At 45.0% G+C, this 22,576-nt stretch overlaps 1 protein-coding gene across 1 annotated transcript in view; it reads left to right on the top strand.

The window, feature by feature from the left end:
- Nucleotides 1-22,576, top strand: part of RYR3 (ryanodine receptor 3) — a 354,804-nt gene that overhangs the window by 260,191 nt on the left and 72,037 nt on the right. Inside the window, exons 57-66 of the mRNA XM_021695474.2 lie at nt 402-477; nt 592-715; nt 3,213-3,328; nt 3,881-3,948; nt 5,121-5,242; nt 8,733-8,782; nt 9,173-9,233; nt 11,531-11,769; nt 13,178-13,259; nt 21,510-21,640. Coding sequence (XP_021551149.1) covers nt 402-477; nt 592-715; nt 3,213-3,328; nt 3,881-3,948; nt 5,121-5,242; nt 8,733-8,782; nt 9,173-9,233; nt 11,531-11,769; nt 13,178-13,259; nt 21,510-21,640 — 1,069 coding nt within the window. The remainder of the gene's footprint in view (nt 1-401; nt 478-591; nt 716-3,212; nt 3,329-3,880; nt 3,949-5,120; nt 5,243-8,732; nt 8,783-9,172; nt 9,234-11,530; nt 11,770-13,177; nt 13,260-21,509; nt 21,641-22,576) is intronic.

The following is a 22,576-nucleotide window of genomic DNA, read 5'->3' as shown; positions in this document are numbered from 1 at the left end:
TCAGCTCAGGGCTTTTGGGGATTCTAGACTGTGGCTTGACTCTCACTTCCATTTCCCTGTCTCAGGTCAGGAATAAAATCCTGAACTCCCGTGACAAATGAAGCGCCTCCAGAATGCAGTTTCAAATGGAAATGTGTGTTTCTCATAAATGCATCCAACTGCCAGGATAATAACTTACAAGGGAAGGACAGAATTAGAAATTGCTTTCTGTGTGTATGGGAAGATATGAAACTAATGAGGTGCATAAGCACAGACTAATTAATGATGGGAGACACTCAGCAATGAGCTGTTAGCATTTGGTGGTGCTCCATTCCCGAGCCTGCCTGCAATAGGCTGGCGGATAGGAACCCATTTTTCTTCCTCGTTTTCTCTCTGACTGTTGTCTCCTTGGTGGGACACAGGGAATGGTGGAGGTCGTGGCTGAAAACTATCACAACATCTGGGCCAAGAAGAAGAAGCTGGAGCTGGAGAGCAAAGGTGAGCCAGGTTCTCGGTGCCCCCTGCAGAAGGTGAGCTGGGGGCAGGTATGTTTTCCCGGAGGTGCAAAGGAAGGGCCAACTATGTTGTCCTCTCCCACTTTCCTGAGCCCAGGTGGCGGCAGTCACCCTCTGTTGGTACCATATGACACCTTGACAGCCAAGGAGAAGTTCAGGGACCGAGAGAAGGCACAGGACCTGTTTAAATTCCTCCAAGTGAACGGCATCGTGGTTTCTAGGTAAGTCCTCTTCCGGGTGATGTTAGCGAGGCGGGGGTGGGCTTGTGGGCGTGGTATCTCCCTCTCCAAGTATTTACTCACCTGCCTGCAAAACAGATGAGAGGAAGGGTAGCTGTTAGTATTTTGAAATGAGAAAACTTTTATTTGGGAGCATGAAGCCGTCTTTTTTGACCTAAACAGGACCAGTCAATATCCATTTTTCAAAACCAGTTATAGCAAAGAGTCATGACAAATGATACATATACACCTTAAACATTTATTTTTAAATTGAAACACATAAACAAGCATTCATTCACAAATCTTGTGCTATAGGCCCCAAGACCTTCTCTTTGTTGTTTGATCGATTGGAGTTATAAACCATATACCTAGTGCATCCTCAAAGCTTTGGGACTCGGGCTTCTTTACACAGCAGCGAGAATTACAGCAGGTACAAAACCATGGAAATACAGTAATCTTCTAGATTTCTTTTCAACTTCCTCCCCTGTCTTTTACAGTTATTTTCTTTCAGACCTAATTCAGAAACTGTGTATTTGGAAACGCAATTTCAGGCCTTTGCAAAATATGCAGCTTAGCTCTCACAGAACCAACGGTCCTCCTCACATTTTTCATTTTGTTGTTTTATACGATACTTAATTACATAATAACAATAGTACGCATAACTGACATAAACAGCCTTTGAAGGAAGAGAACTGATTCTTTTGAAGGCACAACTCCACTGAGGAGATGGAATCCATCGAGATTTCCTGAGACTTTTTATCTCAAACTTAGGCTTGTCAGAATTATCTAGAGGAGTGTTGTATGTGAGTATGGTCGTAGCTGCTTAAGTCTTAAAGGTAGAACCTGTTTCCTCGCTGGTCTGATGTCGGTGGTGGGCTGTCCTCCGTGGGTCATGCTTGCTAAGTCCCTTGAAGGGTGAAAAACAAGCCAGTGTTCCTATTCTGATATAGCCATTCGTCCTAAAAGAAATGTCTGCTGAGCCAGCTGCTGTTTCTTCCGTTAGTTTCCTACAGCATGTTGCCACTGCATGGCAAAAAAACCCCAGTAAAAATCTATACAAATATTTCTATTGTAGCTCATATGAAAAAATAACAAAACTTATTTGCCATGTTGTCAAGCAGGAAAGGTCAGACAGCAGGAGACCGCCTCTGGGGAAGCATTTGAGAAATACTCCCTTCATCATTTTAATCCTGTTCTTAGCACCCCGAGGAATGCGTAATGTGATTTGCTGATAAATAACTTGCTCACGGAAATGAAAAATTCCTCTTTCCCCCAACTAAAAAGGAACTCAAGGAAATACGGGGGGGAAAGGAAGAAGATCGTTGAATTTAGCAAACGTATCCTAGTAGCTGTATTTACCACATGCCAGACCCTACGGAGGGCACCTGGGGGGCAGACGAGGAAGCAAGAGCCCCGTCAACAAGGAGAACTCGTTCCCCACTACCCACGCCTCCAACCTCCATCTTCAGCTTCCCCATCACTCCATGACAGCCCATTCTTCCTGGTGCTCAAATCTAAACCCTTGACTCCTCTTTTCACCCAACCCACATCCAATCCTTCAGGAAATCCTGATGGTTCTGCCTTTAAAAGATATTCAGAATCTGACCACTTCTCACCCGTTCCACACGGTCACCATCATTCCTGAAAGAGCCTCTGCCCCGGGCCCCCTGCTTCAACCCTTGTCCCCACCCGCCACAGTCAGTTTTAAACCTAGCAACTAAAATAATCCTTTTATAGTGTAAGTCATTCCCCTATACAGAACCTTCAATAGCTTCCCATCTCAGAGCAAAAGCAAAATTCTGAGGATGGCCCACAGGGCCCTAATGATTTACTAACCACCTCATGTTTTTCACTTCCATTCCATCCACACTAGTATCTGCCATATCCCTTCAACTCAGCATGCATGCTTCTGCCTCAGGACCTTTGCACCACCGCTCCATATGCCTGGAAAGTTCTTTCCCTGGACGTCCATATGGCTCACCTCCTCACTTCCTTCAAACCTTTACTCCAGTGTCCTCTCCCCATGAAACCAGCACTGATTGCCCGTGTGACACTGCAGTCTGCTTGCCTCCCCCCTTCAGCCACTCTTGGGCCCCCTTTCATACTGCTTTGATTTTTCTTTTTTCATAATGCTAATTAGTTTCTAGCATCCCACATAATTTATACTTTGTTTTGTATATTATGTATGTCTAGCATATAGGTTCCATGGAGGCAGGGATTTTGTTTGCTTCTCTGATTTATCCCCTGCTTGATACTTGTTGAATGAATGATAAAGATATTTTGAAAAATCTTTTCAGATATTATTCTAGTTCAGGTCTTGTGTGCTCACAGAGGCAGGTTCCAAGTGCAAGGGGATATCAGTCAGATGACAAATCAGGTCACTAAACCAGAATAACCGTTAACTTTTGGAAAGTAAAGTCAACACAGATAGGATTGCTGATGCTCCAAAGTCACATAGTCATCTCTGTTACTTCCTGGGGTTTACCCATTTCCAACCTAGAGGTATGAAGGATATGGAGCTGGATGCCTCCTCCATGGAAAAGAGGTTTGCCTATAAATTTTTGAAGAAGATCCTGAAATATGTTGATTCCGCCCAAGAGTTTATTGCCCATTTGGGTAAGTATCATTATGACGTATCCCCCAAATGTGTGCTTCCCTTAATATTTCGTGCTCTCAAAAAGAATGTGGCATTCCTTTATCAAGGGATGATGCTTTCCTACTGTAGCTGTTCGTGATTCATTTTGACATCGTATGGTTTTGGGGGGGGGAATGGTGGCTGAGATTTTGTCCCCCTCTTTAAAAAAAATCTGTTTCATCCTTGGTTTCAGGGTTTGATTGAGCCATTTGTCATTTTTCATATAACTCGTCCTACTGTAACTTTTCCATTGTTCTTCTTTGTGACTGTGGGCATATGACTCAACCTCTCTGAAGCTGCTTTCTCGTCAGTAAAGTGGAGGAAAGGGTAGTGAAACAGCTGAGAGAATTGACACGAGAAAACAACTAACCAGCACAGTGAGAAAGTCCTTTGTAAAATAGAAGATACTTTGTAAAATCAAATGGCCCTTCCATGGCCCTCAGGAAAGCCGCTCTGTTTCTAAAATGCTGTGACTGTTTTTGGTTTAGTTTCCTTTAACTGTGGCCAACTTTGTGTTACTTTTGTCTTTGTAGAAGCCATTGTCAGCAGTGGGAAAACGGAAAAGTCTCCCCACGACCAGGAGATCAAATTCTTTGCCAAAGTAAGTGATTCCCTGCATTTAAACCAAATTATTTTCTTCTTAGAATCTGTACAATTTAGGGTGTAAGTTAAGCTCATCTCACAAAGATACCCAAAACTCCAGTGGCTTCGATGAGATGGGCCTGTGTTTCTCTGTTGTGGAACAATCCAGAGGCAGGTAGGTGGTCTGAGGAGGCAGGCAGCCCGTTCTGTTCCACACCGTCACCCTGGAGACCCAGCTACTTCCTCTTGTGGTACTCCACCATCTCCTCAAGTGTGCTGTGTGTTGGTGTGGTCCGGATGGTCTCACCGGTACCACATCTGTGGGAAAGGGGAAAGGGAGAGAGGAAGACAAGCTGCTTCTCTCTCTTTTTTTTTAAGGTTTTATTTGTTTATTTGACAGAGAGAGCGAGATAGTGAGAGCAGGAACACAAGCAGGGGGAGCGGCAGGCAGAGGGAGAAGCAGGCTTCCCGCCGAGCAGGGAGCCCAATGCAGGGCTCGATCCCAGGACCCTGGGATCGTGACCTGAGCCGAAGGCAGATGCTTAACGACTGAGCCACCCAGGTGCCCCCAAGCTGCTTCTCTTAAAGTGCTATCCCAGTGGCTAAAACTCCGTCGTTTTTAGATCCACCTAGCTGCCAGGAGCCTGGGTGATGCATTCTCTAGCTGGGTGACCCCATGCCCAGCTAAAACACGGGGGTTTCTGTTGCTAAGAGAAAGAAGGGAAGAATGAATTTGGGTACCAGGGAGTAGTCTCTGCCATAGAACCCTGCTCAGGACTGAATGCATGCGAGGCCTCGGGGTAACTGCGCCTGAGAAGCAGAGACAGAAGGCTCAAGGTTGGTAGTGCTAGGCTAGGCCCCAAGTGATCCTGTTGGACACCGTGCCCAAGAAGACATGACTAAGCACAGATGTACCACCGGACTCTCCTGAAAATGCTGACTCAGCCATATGCACATTTCTCGGGACCCTTAGTCAGTAGCCTTCTCCATTCTCATATCCCCAAGACCTCTGGTTTGAGGTGTATGAGAGGAAAATGTGTTGGAAACTGCAATCCACCAGGTAGAGTTTCCTGGAAATTCCAGGACCTATGTTCAGAGGCTTTTTGCTCACGGAAAATGAACTTTTTCAAAGGAACCAATGGAGGGGCTTTGGTTAGCTTCCTAGAAATTAATTTATGGTGGGTTTTCCAGGTTCTCCTCCCACTGGTTGACCAGTACTTCACCAATCACCACCTCTACTTCCTGTCATCCCCCCTGAAGCCCCTTAGCAGCAGTGGCTATGCCTCTCATAAGGAGAAAGAAATGGTGGCCAGGTGAGTCTACGAAAGAGAGGGCCATGGTGACGATGTGCTTTGTATAAAACCCCAGATTCCTAGAGCCTCAATGGTGAATCTTTCAGAGAAATGAACTGTGGCCTGGTGATTGGTAGCACAGAGGTTTTGGTTATCATCTTGGTTTTGAAAGTACTTCTATTCATATTTATCTGTGTATTATTTTGGCAACCAAGAGAAGTGCGCTGTTGGTAGGTATCAGTAAGGCTTGGAAAAAATTTATGTACTCAGATCAACTTTTATCCTGAAATAACATTTGGAAAAAGGCGAAATCAATCCTGAAGCTTGAACAAGCGAACACACAACATTGAGAAGAAACAGATTAATGCTGTTTTCAATCCCATTCTTATCAGGCTTTTTCAGTTTAAATTTGTTTTAAAGAATCCAGTCTTAAAAGTCCTATTGTGGGTGATCTGATATTTGAAATCCAGAGCAACACAATTCAATTAAAATTCCAAATAGGAAAAAAAAAAGTTCCTCAGGAGCACCAGCCTCCATCCTCCTTGCAGTAGGCATAACATGTGGGCACCTCAAGAGAGAGGAGAGCAAAGACGATGCTTTATGATCAGGCTAAAAGATGGATTCCACCATTCCTCTGGTCTTGTCCGGATTTGATTGGGAATGACAGGGAATGAGTTAGACCTCTAAATGGCAAAGAGTTAAGAATTATATTGGAAGCAGTCAGCTCTTTCCCTAACAGCCATGGATGGTGGACAGCATACAGTGTACTTTCTAAAGGCCCACCCACTAAATATCACTATCCTCGTGAGGACAGTCAGCCTCAGGATTTAGCAAACACTTATTAAGCCCAGAGCTAACAGTGAGCTGGTTTTTCCTCCTTACACAAGTGGGCAGTAACTCTTGCATATCATTGTGAACCATCACCGTGCTCTAAGAACTGCCTATATATTCTCTCCATTTTACAGATGAGGACACTGAGGTTTGCCTGAAGTGACCCAGGTAGTAAGTTAGGGCAAGAATGAAAGTCCTCTCTAGCCGCATGGAGTGCCATTTTCTCTGTAGTCATTACTTAACCTCATTTTTTAAGAAAGGAGGAGCCCATGCTATCAAAATGAGATGCACTTAGCATCAGTTGCTAGCCAAAGATTTCCTAAGTATTTTCAGGATGCACCAGTATATTTTGTAAGAAGTTCAGGAAATGAGGGGCAAAGTGAGATATTCAGACAATCCAACAGAGGGCAGGTGTGTCTGTCTTCTTCATCTATTTTTGTGAGATTGTTAATTCATGGAAATGTAACATTTGTTCAGCCAGGCACCATTTGTCACGGCTGGAAGACAAGCTGCATCTGATCAGCCTTGCAAATAGCTTCCAGATCCATCGGTGTGCTTGCCACCCTCCCACAGAAGCAGTAGCATCTGCACCAAATGTTCACACCTCCAGACCCTTCTTGTCGACGTCTTTCCCCTCCTCCCCACCCCATCTGCATCTGCTGCCAATCACCAGGGCTACCATACTCTCTCCCCTTTGGTCCCTTTGATTTGTCACTTACAAATTCTGAGATGGGGAGGCACCTGGCAACTCTGGCCCCTCGTAACACTGGGCTAAGGACAGCGCTTCTATTATGTGCCCCATAGGGGACAAGAAGGGGCCTTTGAAAACCTCGGGTCCTGGCCTTGGCATGCCTGGGCAAGCACTTCTGACAGCAAGCAGAACCCTGTTAGTATTAGGATCAAACAATTCCACCATCTGCTTTAGTTAGAAAAATGTTACTTTGTATTTATACAGAGCATGTGTCCGCTTTGAGGCATTTCACCAGAAATATCTGCGTTGATCAGCCCCTAATTCTAAAAACTAAGAGGATCTTGTGATTACTCCCTACTTACAGATGATAAAACCAAGGCCCAAGAGCAGTTAAGTGGCTTCACCAGGACACCCAGCTAGTCATAGCAGAGCCGCGGGGCTCATGTTCCTCCAGGCTCTCTCCCTCCCCCAGGTCCATGATTTTTTTTTTTTTTTAATCAAATACATAGCTCTTTAAAAAGTGGACACAATGGGAAGAGCAAAAAAGCAGTCCCTGTTTAATTTCACACTAGCAGGCTGTCAAATTTCTGTTAACTTACTCTGAATTCTCTGAAGCTCTAGGCCAGGGTTTCCAGCTTATTCCCACGGCAGAAATAAATGACTGCCCACAGGGGACTTTAGCTCTGATTGTCCAGTAGACAGCTCAGTGGACTCAGGGTGTTAACTGAAAACCATTTAAAGGTGAGCAAGTTTTTTTTTTTTTAAGTTTTTATTTAAATTCCAGTCCGTTAACAAACTGTAGTGTAATACTAGTTTCATGTGTACAGTATAGTGATTCAACACTTGAGGACATAAAGGTGAGCAAATTCTGATCTCCACCAACACTCAGGATGTGTTTCTTCTCCGTTTGAGCTGTTCCCGAAAAGACTTCTGCCCCGTGTGAGTCAGGAAGCCCTCGACAAGCTATGAATGAGAGGCTGGGATGGACTTCAGCTCGGTCTCAGCTTGAGAAGCCCTTGGCCCGCAGCAGGTGTTTTTAGTCTACCTTCCCCTCTGTGTTCCACCAGGAAGGACCACTTGCTGAAGGCATTACAAAGTTCTTGCTGGGCCAGTGTCACATAGGGTCAGAGTTCTGAGCAGCCTCGTCCCCAGAGCCATTGACAGTACAGGTCACGTCGTAGCCATGGTGGGTAAGGGTCCATCAGTGGCATGTTCAGAAACATTTATAGAGCTCCTTCCTAACTGCACAAGGCTCTCTACTAGATGCCACGGAAAGCAGGACGCTAAGATAACGGATGGACCTCCGAGGGGTTCCATGATAGAAAAGATGAGCGAAAGCATGGGGTAGGGTCAAAACGCACCAAAAGCATAGCAGATGGGCTTTTCTAGCTTCCAGGGAGGAGCACAGCTAGGACAGCCACTCGGTCAGGCCCATCGACTAATAGGAATTGACAGAGAAAAGCAATTTCCCAAAGTGGTTTTGTCCAATACAATATCCCCCATCCCTGAACCGTTCATTTTCTTCTGTTCCCACCTGCTTGCCCACCTCCCATCTAAAGCGTCCCACCGCCAGTGAAGGCTGCAAAATGGTCTGCAGTCTGTTGCAACAGTGGAACATGCACGATCCCTGTCAGAGTCCTCATGTATTCCTGAATGTCATCCAGATGAATGTGTCAGCACGTGGTACTCTATAGCAAGGGACGGTTTGCGATAACCTGGTCACTGCAAAATACTGCAGTTGTTGCAGAAGGATTATTTTCTGTGAGGCTGGGGCTGCCTCCAAGGTGCCTTCCTGACTCTCCAACAAGACAGCGGGGAGCACAGACTTTCCTAGTGTGGTCCAGAGGGTCTTGGAGAGGAACACAGTGCATTTTCCTAGAGATCCATTCTGCGCTCTTTGATATAAAGCGTGGGGGCCTGGGGGAGGGAGGGTACAAACCAGTCCTCGGATTTCTGTGCCTTTCCCACTCGCCTTCTTTTCTGCTTCAGCCTCTTCTGCAAACTCGCTGCTCTTGTTCGACACAGGATTTCCCTCTTTGGTAAGTGAAGAGAAATATTGCTGAAAGCCTCACTCCTCCCTATAATTATCCTTAACTTGCATTGTGCCTGCAGACAACCTGAGCCTTAGGACGAAGGTGTCACCTAAATTTGCCATAGAAAATCGGTCTGAAGTATGATAAATGACCTCTCTGCCCCTTTAAGAGCTCAAATTTTCCACACCAATGAACGTTTTAAGCTCTGCCTCTAACATCCATCAAAGAGCAGATGTGTCAGGCCAGAGATAAATGCGTTGTCCCCGCACAGAGGTCTGGCCCTTCGTGTGTTGGTGGTTAATTATGCTGGGCTGCAGTTTGTGCATATTGAGAAGATTGCATTTAAAAGACAGGCTGAAGGGTTTGGGGAGTCACCAGTGATATTTTTGTTTCTAGGGAGCGATTCTACTACAATGGTGAGCTGTCTTCACATCTTAGCTCAGACACTTGACACTAGGTAAGTCTGCCGGTTTTTTCCAGTAGTTTCTCAAGACTCACTCTCTGACCCCCTCTTCTCACTTACTGTGTAGAAGAGAAGACGTGTCACTGCGCGGCAGGAGCCGGGGGACGGGGGGAGAGAGGAAGGAGATGAATCTGGCCTGACATTAGTACTCTCCATCTCTCCACTCACATGATGGAGAGCCACTGTCATGACATGTACTGCATGCTAAAAGCTGAGCATTTGATCAATTCTTGTCTTCTCTTCCTGAGAAATTCATCTTTCAGAAGATAAAATATGTAATAGAGCAAAGTGCCACTTTGTCCCTCATTCTCCACCAAAAAAAGGAAGAGTTAGCTACCTGATGCGTGGTGAGGCCATAAGCACCCTGGGAGAGGGGAACCGTAACACTCTGAATCCCAAGCAGCCAAGGAGGGAGGTGCAGGGATATGTGATAAAAATATCAGAGACAGGGGTGCCTGGGTGGCTCAGTCGGTTAAGCGTCTGCCTTCGGCTCAGGTCATGATCCCAGCATCCTGGGATCGAGCCCCTCATCGGGCTCCCTGCTCAGCGGGAAGCCTGCTTCTCCCTCTCCCCCTGCTTGTGTTCCCTCTCTCACTGTCTCTCTCTCTGTCAAATAAATAAGTAAAATCTTTAAAAAAAAAAAAAATATATATATATATATCAGAGACAAAGATGTGTTTGGACCCATGGCCTGAAGGTCTTGCAGGAAAGATGGCTGAAAGGGAAAGAAGTCTTAACAAATGTATGTGTAAGTTCCGGTAATATAAGCGTAAATGATCTGATGAGATGAGGAAGAGAAGGAGTGGCAAGGACAGACAGGGAGCTTTCTTCCACACACTTGTCAAGCAGAGCCCCTTGTCAAAGTTGGGAGGAGGACTGTATGCAGAAGAGAAACCAACTGAAGGAGTGGCCACAAGATGAAAATCTACCAACTAAGAATGGTTGCCAAAAAAAGTTAAGGATAATTAAAGGGGATATGAGGGGCCTACACCCCTAGAACAAGAAACAAACATGGTGATATTAGGACAGCACAAATTCGTAGGATCAGGCCAAGGCACCCCAGAGGATTCAGATCCCTTGCAGCTAGGAAGAGAAATCTTGACTCCCAGGTGCATGTAGACTGCCTTGGGAGAGAGTGTCCCCCCCCCCCCCGCCTTTTTTTTAAATGCAGGTCAGCATGTTTGATAATCATTCCTGACAAAACCCAAGACTAGAAAGTTAGGAAGATAGCTCATGATTCTTTACAGGCTAGGAGCAAGCCTCACTGACTTCATTTCTTTGTTTTTATTTTTCTGGTTGGTTGGATGATTATCCTGAAAATGCTGTAGATAAAAAGCATCTGTCCTTGAAGCAAGCCTGTCATAATCTTGTGAATAAGATGTTGAAATATGGAAAATAATAGTTGACTTGTTAGCTTTGTTCCAATTCTAAGTTTTATAAAATAGTTTTGAGGGGAGGCTAATCTCCATTCCCACAGGGCACAATCTATAGTTGTTTCCCCACCCCCCACCCCCAGCGGTCTGATGAAGCTGTCTGTTTTAAAAGGGGCTTTCTGTCCCTCTTCCCTTTCCTTCTCCAAGCTAGGACATCACTGCAAGCTAATAGAAATCTAAACTTCACGTGACTTCTTTGTTCTCTCTCTGCATCATGGGAGAGCTAGTATTTCTAACTACTCCTTATAAAAGTAGCTTATCCCGTAATTAACTCTAAGAAAAACTCACCTCTCCTTCCTTCTAATTAGATATTTACAGAGGGGGGTGCCTGGGTGGCTCAGCCATTAAGCGTCTGCCTTCGGCTCAGGTCATGATCCCAGGGTCCTGGGATCGAGCCCCACATCAGGCTCCCTGCTCCGCGGGAATCCTGCTTCTCCCTCTCCCACCCCCCCGCTTGTGTTCCCTCTCTCTCGCTGTGTCTCTCTCTGTCAAATAAATAAATCTTTTTTTAAAAAAAGATATTTACAGAGGAACGTAGCCAACTGGGACACTATACTGATAAAGGATGACTAAACTCAGTTTCATCCTAAACCCTCCTCTGTATTTCCTGAAGAGTGGAGTGTTAATTCCATCCAACAGAGAACACCATCCTGTTGTCAGTCCCCCCTTGGGATTGTGTGATCCAGGTGACTCCCTGGATGCCAACTGTTCTCTCCACTTCTGACTTAGTGTTTTCAGTTGACTGGAGTGTCAAATGTCTGCCCGGGTTAAACTACAAGTCACCAGTTTCAAGAAGGGGGTTGGCCAAAGGTTTGGATTATGATTATGCTTCTGGTCTTGAACATCGTTTGCTTACAGGACTGTCATGAAGTCAGGCTCAGAGCTGGTCAAGGCCGGGTTACGAGCATTCTTTGAAAATGCTGCAGAAGACTTAGAGAAGACTTCAGAAAACCTGAAGCTGGGGAAGTTTACCCATTCCAGAACACAGATTAAAGGCGTGTCTCAGAATATTAACTATACCACGGTGGCTCTGCTCCCCATCCTGACATCCATCTTTGAGCACGTTGCTCAGCATCAGTTTGGGGTGGATTTACTCTGTGAGTCCTATTACTATCGTGGATTTCTATGCACATGGCCCCAGATAAGAAGTGTGTGACTCATTCACTTGAGTTGACCTTGAAAGTAGAACAGAGTGATAATTATTCCATGCTGTTTTCTTCTTAGGTTTAAAAATGAAATAATAAATACTTAGAGGAGGAGAAATCCTCCAATTTGAGTATATAATATTTCATCTTTTCCCCACTATTATTCAGGACCAGAATTTTCCACCCACTGGCTTAGCTGTCAGCCATTGTGTTCCCACTTAATTTGAAAAGGTTATCTGAGTAATCCAGCAGGGGATATAGGTTCGCTCCCAGGGTTTTTCAGATACCAATTTTCCTGTTAAGAAGCCCTAATTTATTCATTGGATACCAGGAGCAAAGGAAAGCTGCTAACATTTCATTATCTGAGCCTTCAGAAGAAGACCATAATCAGTTAGTTTTATTTCAGTTTGCATTTAGTACCACATATAGCCCCTAGAGCAAATATTCTGCCATCAAGCTCAGTTTCACACTTTAAGTGTTGGCCCATGATTTAATTCAATTTAACCAACTGTTGATAGCTGACACTATGAGTGCTATATCCCTGAACAAATGAAAATCAATTATTTCCATGGAGGAGGGCAAAGGGATGGGGGAGCATCCAAACTCATTATGTCATGTCATGGAAAGAATGCCCTTCCTTATTGAAAACCTAAAAATTAAATTAGTTCTCATTATGTTCAATTAGTCCCTGCCTTATTATGAGTTCCAGACATTGAAGGGGCATGTAGCCGATGGATTCAACTCTGTGGATTCCTAAGTGGAACATGCCCTTCCCTCAGGAAAACATGGCACAATCATGATATAATTGAATTGTTTTTTGAAAAATGTCCATCGGAGAACTTGGGACAGGTGGACATGAGAAATTTTGGTCTATCTCTAAAGAGGTAGGGATGTTCTACATGTCTTCCTAGGAAATTAACAAAAGACTCATTCAAACTTCAGATTTCTTGCATTCTTCCTCTCAAAGGAAGGAAATATTACTATATGTAAAACTTAACTATAGTGTTCCCCCCCCATTGGAAAAAAAAAAAAATCCCATATGGATCTCATTGGTCAAATGATTTCTTTCCCTGAGAAGCAATGTGATTCACATCAAAAGCCCGCAAAGGAATGGAGATGACTCAGTGGAGGGCGTTCTTCTGTCAGTGGGTTCTCCCCCAGTTCAGTAACCAGCATCTGGGGAGAAAGGGACTATACCATGCGGGGGTGAGGGAGGGCTGGGGGGGCAGCGCGGGGTGCATGCACTGTCTTTAGCTCCTGGGTCATGCCCTGTTTTCTGTTGGTGGACCCTTTCCTTGTGCCCGAGGTGAAGTGCTGGGATTACAGCATGGTAATGACTGCTCTTTTCTGTTCTTTCCAGTAGGTGATGTGCAGATTTCATGCTACCACATACTGTGCAGCCTCTACTCCCTTGGGACTGGAAAGAATATCTATGTTGAAAGGTAATTAGTGAACAAAAGAGGCTTACATGTGCAAGGCTTAGAAAAATGTTACAGGGCGCCTGGGTGGCTCAGTTGGTTAAGCAACTGCCTCTAGCTCAGGTCATGATCCCAGAGTCCTGGGATCGAGTCCCGCATCGGGCTCCCGGCTCAGCGGGGAGCCTGCTTCTCCCTCTTACCCTCTCCCCTCTCATGCTGTTTCTCTCTCTCTCTCTCTCAAATAAATAAATAAATAAAATCTTTAAAAAAAAAGAAAAAGAAAAATGTTACAGTCTTTCAACACTTAACAACATCTTTTCAGTACAGCAAAATCAAAATGCTCACTGAAATGGGATGGTGATTTTGAGCCTAGGTCATTAAATGTTTATGGCAATATCAAAATGTAGTGAGGCTATTGAGATTTATGACTTCTCTGGAGCTAAGTTAAAAAGAAAACCACAGGCCCAAATTGGCATTCCTTGGGCCAGGCCAAGTCACCAAAACAGGGCTTAATACCTAACCTCGTTGCAGTTTCTTTTTTCTTTTCTTTTTTTTTTTTTAAAGATTTTATTTATATATTTGAGAGAGAGAGAGTACAAGAGAGAGTACGAGCAGGGTGGAGGGGCAGAGGGAGAGGGAGAAGCAGACTCCCCGCTGAGCAGGGAGCCCCACGCGGGGCTCGATCCCAAGACCATGATCCCAGGATCATGACCTGAGCCAAAGGCAGACACTTAACCCGGGTGCCCGCCTAATTGCAATTTCAACCTCCTGCAGAAATCTAAATCTTAACTGGTAAGTCAGGAGTTTTCTAATAGGTGCCAATGAGGTTATCTGTCACAAGGGCCCTCTCTATCCCCTAAAGGAAGATGAGGTAATCTGCAGGATAAGACCTCCAGGTCTTCCCCCTAAGGGAAAGCTACCTAGCCTGGACCAAACTTTCCTTTTTTTTCTTTGGCTTCTGACTTTGTTGTCCCACTCTTCTTCCTATAAAAACTTTCCATTTTGTACCATCTCCTCCAAGCACTCCGCTACTTGCTAGATGGGATGTTGCCAGATTCATGAATCACTTAAAGACAATGAGAGCTTCAGATTTACTCAGTGGAATTTTGTTTTCTAACAGATGGCTGGTAAATGTATGTGATTGGAGAAGCAATACTGTATAGCCAAGCTAAATCATATGCTAGTGACCAAAAAACGTTGAAGAAATGTCTATTTCTTCATAATCACAGCTTCCAAATAGCTTTCAGAGTTCCTGTGGTTAAAGCTTGCAGAAAAACTCAAGGGACATGAGGCTGTTACTTCAGTGTTTAATGAGTTTCTATGTGATACAGCCCTGGACGACCTTTACCATTCTTGGCTGTCAGATTAGCTATGGTTTTAAATAAGTGCACATTTTGGTACCAGAAATGCAATTCAGAAATCTTGAATCCGAACAAGCTGATCCAATTCCCAAAGGAAACCACTATTAACAATTTGGTGTATGTCATTCCAGGTATTTTCTACACATGCACATTCGTACACATGTGGGATCATAATATCCATATTGCTTTGCAACTTTGTCCTGTTGGATGAAGCTAAAAAACTGAATTCCTTTACCATTCAACTCCTATTTTTAGATTTATTATTTAGATAAAATGTCATTACCTTAATTTGGTACACTTGTATTCCTAGCTATCTTTTCTACCTTTCCTTTTTTGCTCTATAATTTCTTAAAACAGGGATTCCTGGGTGGCTCAGTCGGTTAAGCCTCCAACTATTGATTTCGGCTCAGGTTATGATCCCAGAGTCGTGGGATTGAGCCCTGCATTGGGCTTTGCAGTGGGCATGGAGCCTACTTAAGATTCTCTCTCCCCCTCTCTCTGCCCTCCCCACCCCAGCCTCCCCCCCCGCACTCGCACACACACATGCGTGCTCTCTCGCTCTCTCTCTCTAAAATCATAATAATAATTTCTTATAACATTTACATTCTATTCTAGAACCAATATTTCCTGAGTTGTTTACCTTAGTTTGTATTGTAATGATTCACCGAATAGCCAATCCTTTTTGAACCATGACTTTCCCATTCCAAATTTTTTATTTTGTTTTGTGTCTTGGTTGGCCAGATTCATCATTAAGTATTTGTTTCTTTAAGAGTTCTTAGATACTCTTGAATCCTTGCATATTTTGGAATATTACCCCTTGATTTTGTGAACAATTTCTGTGGTAAAATCCTTGGGTCATAATTTTTTTTTCCCTCAGAAGCATATAGACTTTGCTTCTTTGTATTCTGACAATACGCCCTAGGCCAGGTGATTTACTGACTTACACATGACTTTGCAGTGGGAGGGGAAAAACTGGCCGTTCGTTGGATTCCTTCTTCAGTCTTGAAGCTCAGTAAGTTCCTATAATATGTTCCAGAATGTGCTTATTCTATATCAGTCCCCTCTGCTTCTCCTCAGAACTTAATATGCCCCCTCAGTATTCAGAACTAGGTCTTCCATTTTTTACAAATCTTTCACTTTATTTTGTAATTGCGGGGGCGGTTTTCCCTAGCTGTTATTCAGGGAGAGGTTTATTGGCTTTTCCTTAATCTTCCACATTTCTCATTTTCTCCCAAGTAACTTTTAGCTAGTTGCTCTTTCCTGTTTTGGGTTTGTAAGGTATTTCTCACACTTTCTCCATGTTCCTGACTCTCTTTATTTTCTTTATTTTCTGTGAATGTATCAAAAAGAGTTTTTCTGTATTTCTTCCTGGATAATTCTTCCTCAGAACCATGTTTCTCATCTACTTCTTGATCATTAGCTAATTGCTAATTTTCAAGAATGGAAAAGAGCATGTGTGCACGTGTCTGTGGGGGGGGGGTGCGTGTTGAAGGAGTGTATGGGGAAGAAGCATCATCCAGCTTCACATCTGACAAACTGGCTCAGGACTCCCTCACTCTACCCAGAGTGACTTTAACACTAGAGTGCATCCACCTCTAGCCTTTGGTGTCTCCCCCAACAAAAGTAAGCAACTGGCCCAGGTGAGAGGTCACAGGTAAAATTTTTAGTGCAACCTAAAGACATAGGGCTCTTGTATGGTCATTTAAAGTAGGTTTATTCCGGGTGCCTGGGTGCCTGGTCAGTTAAGCGTCTGCCTTCAGCTCAGGTCATGATCCCAGGGTCCTGGGATTGAGCCCCACATCGGGCTCCCTGCTCAGCGGGGAGCCTGCTTCTCCCTCTCTCTCTCTCCCTCTCCCTGCTGCTCCCCCTGCTTGTGCGTGCTCTCTCTCTCTGTCAAATAAATTAATTAAATATTTTTTTAAAATAAATAAAAAAGTAAAGTAGGTTTATTCCATCCAGTAGAGGACTTGAGTCAGCAGCTACAGGACAGGTTACCTCTCACTCTTGCACTCTACTTCCCGTCCAGTGTCCTCTCCAGGCTCGGAGTCCAGGTCACAGGAATGATGGCATGTACACTTCTTCCCTACTCTGTCCTGCCTGCTTCTCTGCAGTATGAACCTGGTCCTGCATCCCCAGTAGGTCTCCCTGCACCGCCCCCCCACACCCTTCATTGTTTCAAGCACAAGTTCATATTCTGGGCTCCTCAGAATCCCCATATTTACTTCCAGAGATTTCTACACTCTGCTCTTAGCCCAGAAAGTATGTTTCAGTTTCAGCGTCCCCACTTGATTTGGTCCATACTTTGTGGCTTGACATTATCACACATTTTCTTATTTCAGCAAAGATTTCAATGTCTTCCCAATTTTTTCTCCATTTCTTGTGCGCTTTAGGGAGGAAACTTCAGTCAAACACACCATTTCTCTGCCATCTTTTGCTGAAGTGGCTAATGAATGTCTGCAGGGTTGTAAGGGAACCACTAAATATCTGGTTTCCAGCTACAGCTTGCATGTGCATTGTGGGTGGGAGAGACTCTAGACACCTCAGTGACAGGGTTGGCGGTAAAGAAAAGAAGGTCATTGAAACAGAATAGAAACCTTTCTTTTGGGATATGTTCCACTTGAGACAACACTGAGGTCACTGACAAGTAGTCTTCAACAAATTTTCAGCAAAAGGTAAAGGCTTATGCATTTAACCACAGAGAATACTTGCCTTCTTTGATGGGGAGATACTTTGATCACAGCATTTGAGGGGGGTTGGTCAAGAAGCGAAACTTGGAATTGATTGAAGCATTGGAACCTTCATTTTATTTCAAATGAAAACGGTGTTTTTCCCCTTCACACTTTAGAGACATTTATTCCTTCCTGTCCTGCGGCCTCTGACCAGTTGTTTCTGGCCAAACATTGCACACCTTCCCTAAGCCTCTGAGGGGACTCCTGTTGCTGATCTAGAGCCGTGGCCTACCTCTGCTTTCTGCCCCTCCTCTACATATTACTTCCTCTCCTTAGCATCCTTTGGAACATACATGAAGGTACTCTCAAAATTGCAAAAACACCAGATAGGTACAAGGCATAATTCTTATTACTGTGATGACTTTCAATCTGCCTGGATCCCTAACAATAGACATTTGAGAGGTTAGATCTGGATCCGTGGAAATAAAATCGAGAGATGGACAAGGAGAGCCTGCAATTTATTAAATTAGAAAGTAACAAAAATTGAAATACAAATCACACCCTCTTCAACCTGTCACCATTGACCAAGTTTTACTATATGAAAGATACTGTGCTAGGCAGTAGGAACTGAAGTGGAAAGAGAAAGAGAGTTCCACATCCAGTGAACAGACTTTTCAAGTAGACCCTTTGGTGGCTGGAGCTGTTTCAGTAGCCCTTATTCAGCTCAGTCCATACCCACACTGCCCCCCTGGGGGCGCTAATGACCAGAGAAGCATTCTAACAGCAGGCATTTCCTCTGGGGTCTGGGGGCCAAGGTCATTGGCAGACTTGTGGGCTTTACTTTTACAGAACTTTTCACAGCCAAACCAGGAGAACATGTTGTTTATGCCTGTTGGCCAAATGGCTAATTAGCATCATTGTGTGCCCTAGACTAGAAAATGCCCTGCTGTGAGCTTGTTGAGACTCAGCTTTGTCCGTAATTAATATCAGAGAGCACAGGGAATGCATGTCCCCGAGGCAGCATAACACTGGAAAACTGTCTTTTGCCCCCACGGGTTGCCTTTGTGTCCGACTAACTTTCTAGAAATCCACTTTTGTGAGATCGGGACTTTAATTTGATGAGAGAAAGAGAAAAGAGAAGAAGAATGGGTCCAGTTATCACCAAGGCAACTCCGGCCCCGCTGTTTCCAAGGTTCATCTTGCTGGGCCAAGTAGAGTTTGCGCTCAGATTTGACCTTACCCCCTTGTCATCCTGATTTTCGCCCAGATTTTCTTTCATCAGTGCTCTCCCTCTAGCATTTCTTTCACCCTCACGGCTTAGCTCCTTCTTTCCTCCTCCCGGAAAGGCAAGACTGAGGAAATAGAGTATTTCTCCTCAGTGGCCACTGCGGTTGGTTGAAACAGTGAGGCTTGCTCCAAAGGGAGCAAGCACTCCATGGTGCAGAGGGTCCCCGCAGAGAAGCCTACGTCTCACTCCCTCACCTTCCGGCAGGGATGCAGGCTGCAGCGGGAGCCGGGCAGCTCGGTACACAGGACGCAGAGGACCTGGTCTGTCTGAGGGCTGCTGCTCAGCCCCCAGAGCAGACCGGGAGGGGGGCACTCACAGTCACACCTCCAGCGCAAGGAGAAGGCTGTGCCATCACCTCTAAGAAGTGATTGCTTGCTTGCTGGAGGCTGATTTTAAAGTTCTCTGCTCAAACACTTCACAGCTAAGCAAACTGTCAGCTAGTCCCCTAAAAGCTGAGCCTAAGAAGATAGAAGATGAGGATTAAAACCACATATATTAATTGTCCTTTAAATTAATCAAAAGGTGGGCACCTGGGTGGCTCATATGGTAGGTGGCTGCCTTCGGCTCAGGTCGTGATCCCGGGGTCCTAGGATCGAGTCCCGCATCAGGCTCCCTGCTCTGCGGGGAGCCTGCTTCTCCCTCTCCCTCTGCCTGCCGCTCCCCCTGCCTGTGCTCGTTCGCTCGCTCTCTCTGTCAAATAAATACATAAAATCTTCAAAAAAATTTTTAAAAATAAATTAATCAAAAGGTGACTTTTTCCATAAGTTTGGTAATATGACAGAAGATGGGGGGTATGGGGGGATGGATTCCAAGACAGCTTTCGACTCACTCGTTCACCCACCATCTCCCTCCACCCTCCTCCCTCTGGTGCAGCAGATTCCTAGTGCCTCTCAGCAGTTCTTAGACCCTTGCAGGTTCTGATTCTACCCCAGATAGCCATATCAAGTTATTTTGGGGGGACCAATTAAGATCACAGTTTTAAGTCCGTTCAAGTGTGTCTCTTTCTCTGCTATAATCAAGTGGCACGTTGATCCTAATTCTTGTAATTAGACCATAAATATGTTATTTTATCCACTGCTTCAGGGTTTTAAGGAGAAGGGCTTGGCTTTTTACTATCTGGAAGACAAAGGCTAATGTTCAGACTCTGTGGCTTACTCCTCAGCAGACAGTGGCTCTCCTAGCCACCCCCCACCTCCACCCTGTAGTAAATGCTTGTTATTCACATCCGGAGACCCTACACTTTTCACATTCTGGCTTCTTGGTGCTGTTGGAATTGTTGGCCATTATCACAGTGAAGGGCAATTAACCCAGCCTTCAGTTCAGGTTTTGGTGGGGAGCTGAAGGGAACCCTGAGGGCTGAATGCCTTCCTGTTTGCACAGAACTGCAGTAGGCGTGTAAGCTTTTGCTCCTGGCTCCAAGTGTGCCCTCTCTAGCTGGCAGTTTTCCCCATGATAGTCCTGTTAACATCCCCCAAGATGCAGCCTGACACCCTCAGCTCCCAGGGACTCTGCTAGTGGGCTTCAGATACACAGCATCAGCACTCATTCCGATTGGTCAGACACAAAGGAAGGCAAACAAGATATGTTCAAACACTGTAAGCCCCATCCACTTTTTTTTTTTTTTTTAGATTTTATTTATTTATTTGACAGAGAGATAGACAGAGCCAGAGAGCATAAGCGGAGGGAATGGCAGCGGAAGAGGGAGAAGCAGGCTCTGCACCGAGCAGGGAGCCCGATGTGGGGCTCGATCCCAGGTCCCTGGGATCATGACCTGAGCCGAAGGCAGATGCTTAACCATCTGAGCCACCCAGGCACCCCCACTTCTTAATTATAGACCTGTCGTCTGCATTTTCCACTATCTTTGTATCATGGTCTAAGAAAGGACTCATAGTATTAGTTTGAAGACATTTTCCTCCTTCTTTGGGAACTGACATCACGTGTGTAACTCACATAACAGGTGTGTAGTCTGACAGTGATTGAATGCCGGTAATTGACAGAAAGAAGACACTGATGATGAAAAAACAGATGGTTCTGGTCTCTCATTCATCAGAAAACAATAGATGTCAGTGCCCATACAGGGCCCCTTCAAGCCAGCACTGTCCCTGTGTGACTCACTGGGAGAAGGGACCCGCTGAGCTAGCCAGTACGACTCCAGGGCTAAGCCCAGGTCCAGGAGGGGAAACACAATCTCAGTACCAGCTCTGCTTTAACCAGCCAATGGCTGGTTTCCATTACTTACCCTTGCTGACTTGGCTAGCAGGCAAGCAAGCACAAGTTCTCCCAGTTGGAGAACTGGAAATCTGAACAAGGAATCCTAAGCATTTTGTTCTTGTTTGGTTGCTCATTTCACAGACATACTTGAGACCCAGAACTTTATACATGATGGACACTCAAATATTTGTGTAGAATATTTGTGAGAAGTTAACAGGTATTAGAGGACTTTCCTCTAAATCAAGCAATGTGCTTTAGGACGTGTTTCTCTTGCAAGGCAGGTCTTTTATTTTGTGTCTTATTGGTGCTTTGGGCCCATTATCTACTGTTCTCACCGGCAAACACCAGCTCCATCCAAAGCAGGGAATAGACAGAGATTACACAGAAGATTTCAAAACATTTTGAGAAGAGAGAGAGGATCAAATTCAATTTGAATGATGGCAAAACTTCTCAGAAATGCTGGGAGAGAAGAACAAAGCTACAAAGTGTATTATTATATTGCCTTCACCAGTTTTAAGAACTGGGGTCCGTGTGGTAAGACCATTGTACACCAATGGTCAGCGTCCAGAGAAAGATGCGGGGAGGGAGAAGTGCTTGTAATCTTGCTGAGCCCAGGATCCAGGGATGTCCAGTAGAGTAATCTATGGGGAGGTGGCCTGAGACATCTTGAGAAAGGGGCCTAGCCCACCATGCATGGGGCCAGTATGTGGTAGCACCACTTCTAAATGGACTTCTTTGTTTCCAGGCAACGTCCTGCCCTTGGAGAATGTCTGGCCTCACTGGCAGCTGCCATCCCAGTGGCATTCCTGGAGCCCACCCTTAACCGCTACAATCCACTCTCAGTCTTCAACACCAAAACCCCCAGGGAGAGGTCTAGTAAGTATCTTCCCTCAGAGGTCATCAACCTGGGTGTTGAGAGGAGAGCAGCCAGGAAGGAAGGCCCCTCAGGCAGGGAACAGCAGCCTTGCAGCACTTTTGGTTTATATAGTCTGAGAGGGGCCAGGAGGTCAAAGCTAGGGTCCATGTTGTGTGTCTCCATTTTACTGGAAACATGGACATAGGCAAGTACTTTGTTATCACTGGACTTTGGCTTCCTCTTCTGTAGAATGAGACAGTGTGGTTGATTTCTAAATCCCTTCCCATCCTAAAGCCTTAGGCTCTCTTGTCTGCCCTGGCCTCAAGTCCCCTTCTGCACGTGGGGACATGACTTCTTTATTAGTTCCTCTGCAGAGTGCCAGCAGAAGGTGCACACGTGCACCAGCAACCTAATTATACTTTTCAAGGTCAGGGAGAGGCTGTGTTTCCAAAGATGATGACCACATGCTGTCTATCATTGTAAAAAATAAAGCATAGGAAAACACCAACCTCTTACACTGTTGGTGGGAATGCAAGCTGGTACAGCCACTCTGGAAAACAATATGGAGGTTCCTCAAGAAGTTAAAAATAGAGCTACCGTATGACCCAACAATTGCACTACTGGGTATTTACCCCAAAGACACAGATGTAGTAAAAAGAAGAGGCACCTGCACCCCAATGTTCATAGCTGCAATGTCCGCAATACCCAAACTGTGGAAGGAGCTGAGATGTCCTTCAACAGATAAATATAGATAAAGAAGGTTGTGGTCCATATATACAATGGAATATTACTCAGCGATCAGAAATGATGAATACCCACAATTTACATCGACGTGGGTAGAACTGGAGGGTATTATGCTAAGTGAAATAAGTCAATCAGAGAAAGACATTTATCATATGGTTTCACTCATATGTGGAACATAAGAAATAGTGCAGAGGATCATAGGGGAAGGGAGG

The sequence above is a fragment of the Neomonachus schauinslandi genome, chromosome 9 (genome assembly GCF_002201575.2).
Source record: "Neomonachus schauinslandi chromosome 9, ASM220157v2, whole genome shotgun sequence".
NCBI classification, from domain to species: Eukaryota; Metazoa; Chordata; class Mammalia; order Carnivora; family Phocidae; genus Neomonachus; species Neomonachus schauinslandi.
Note: the sequence above shows the minus strand (reverse complement) of the source record. Positions and strands in the feature narration are given on the sequence as shown.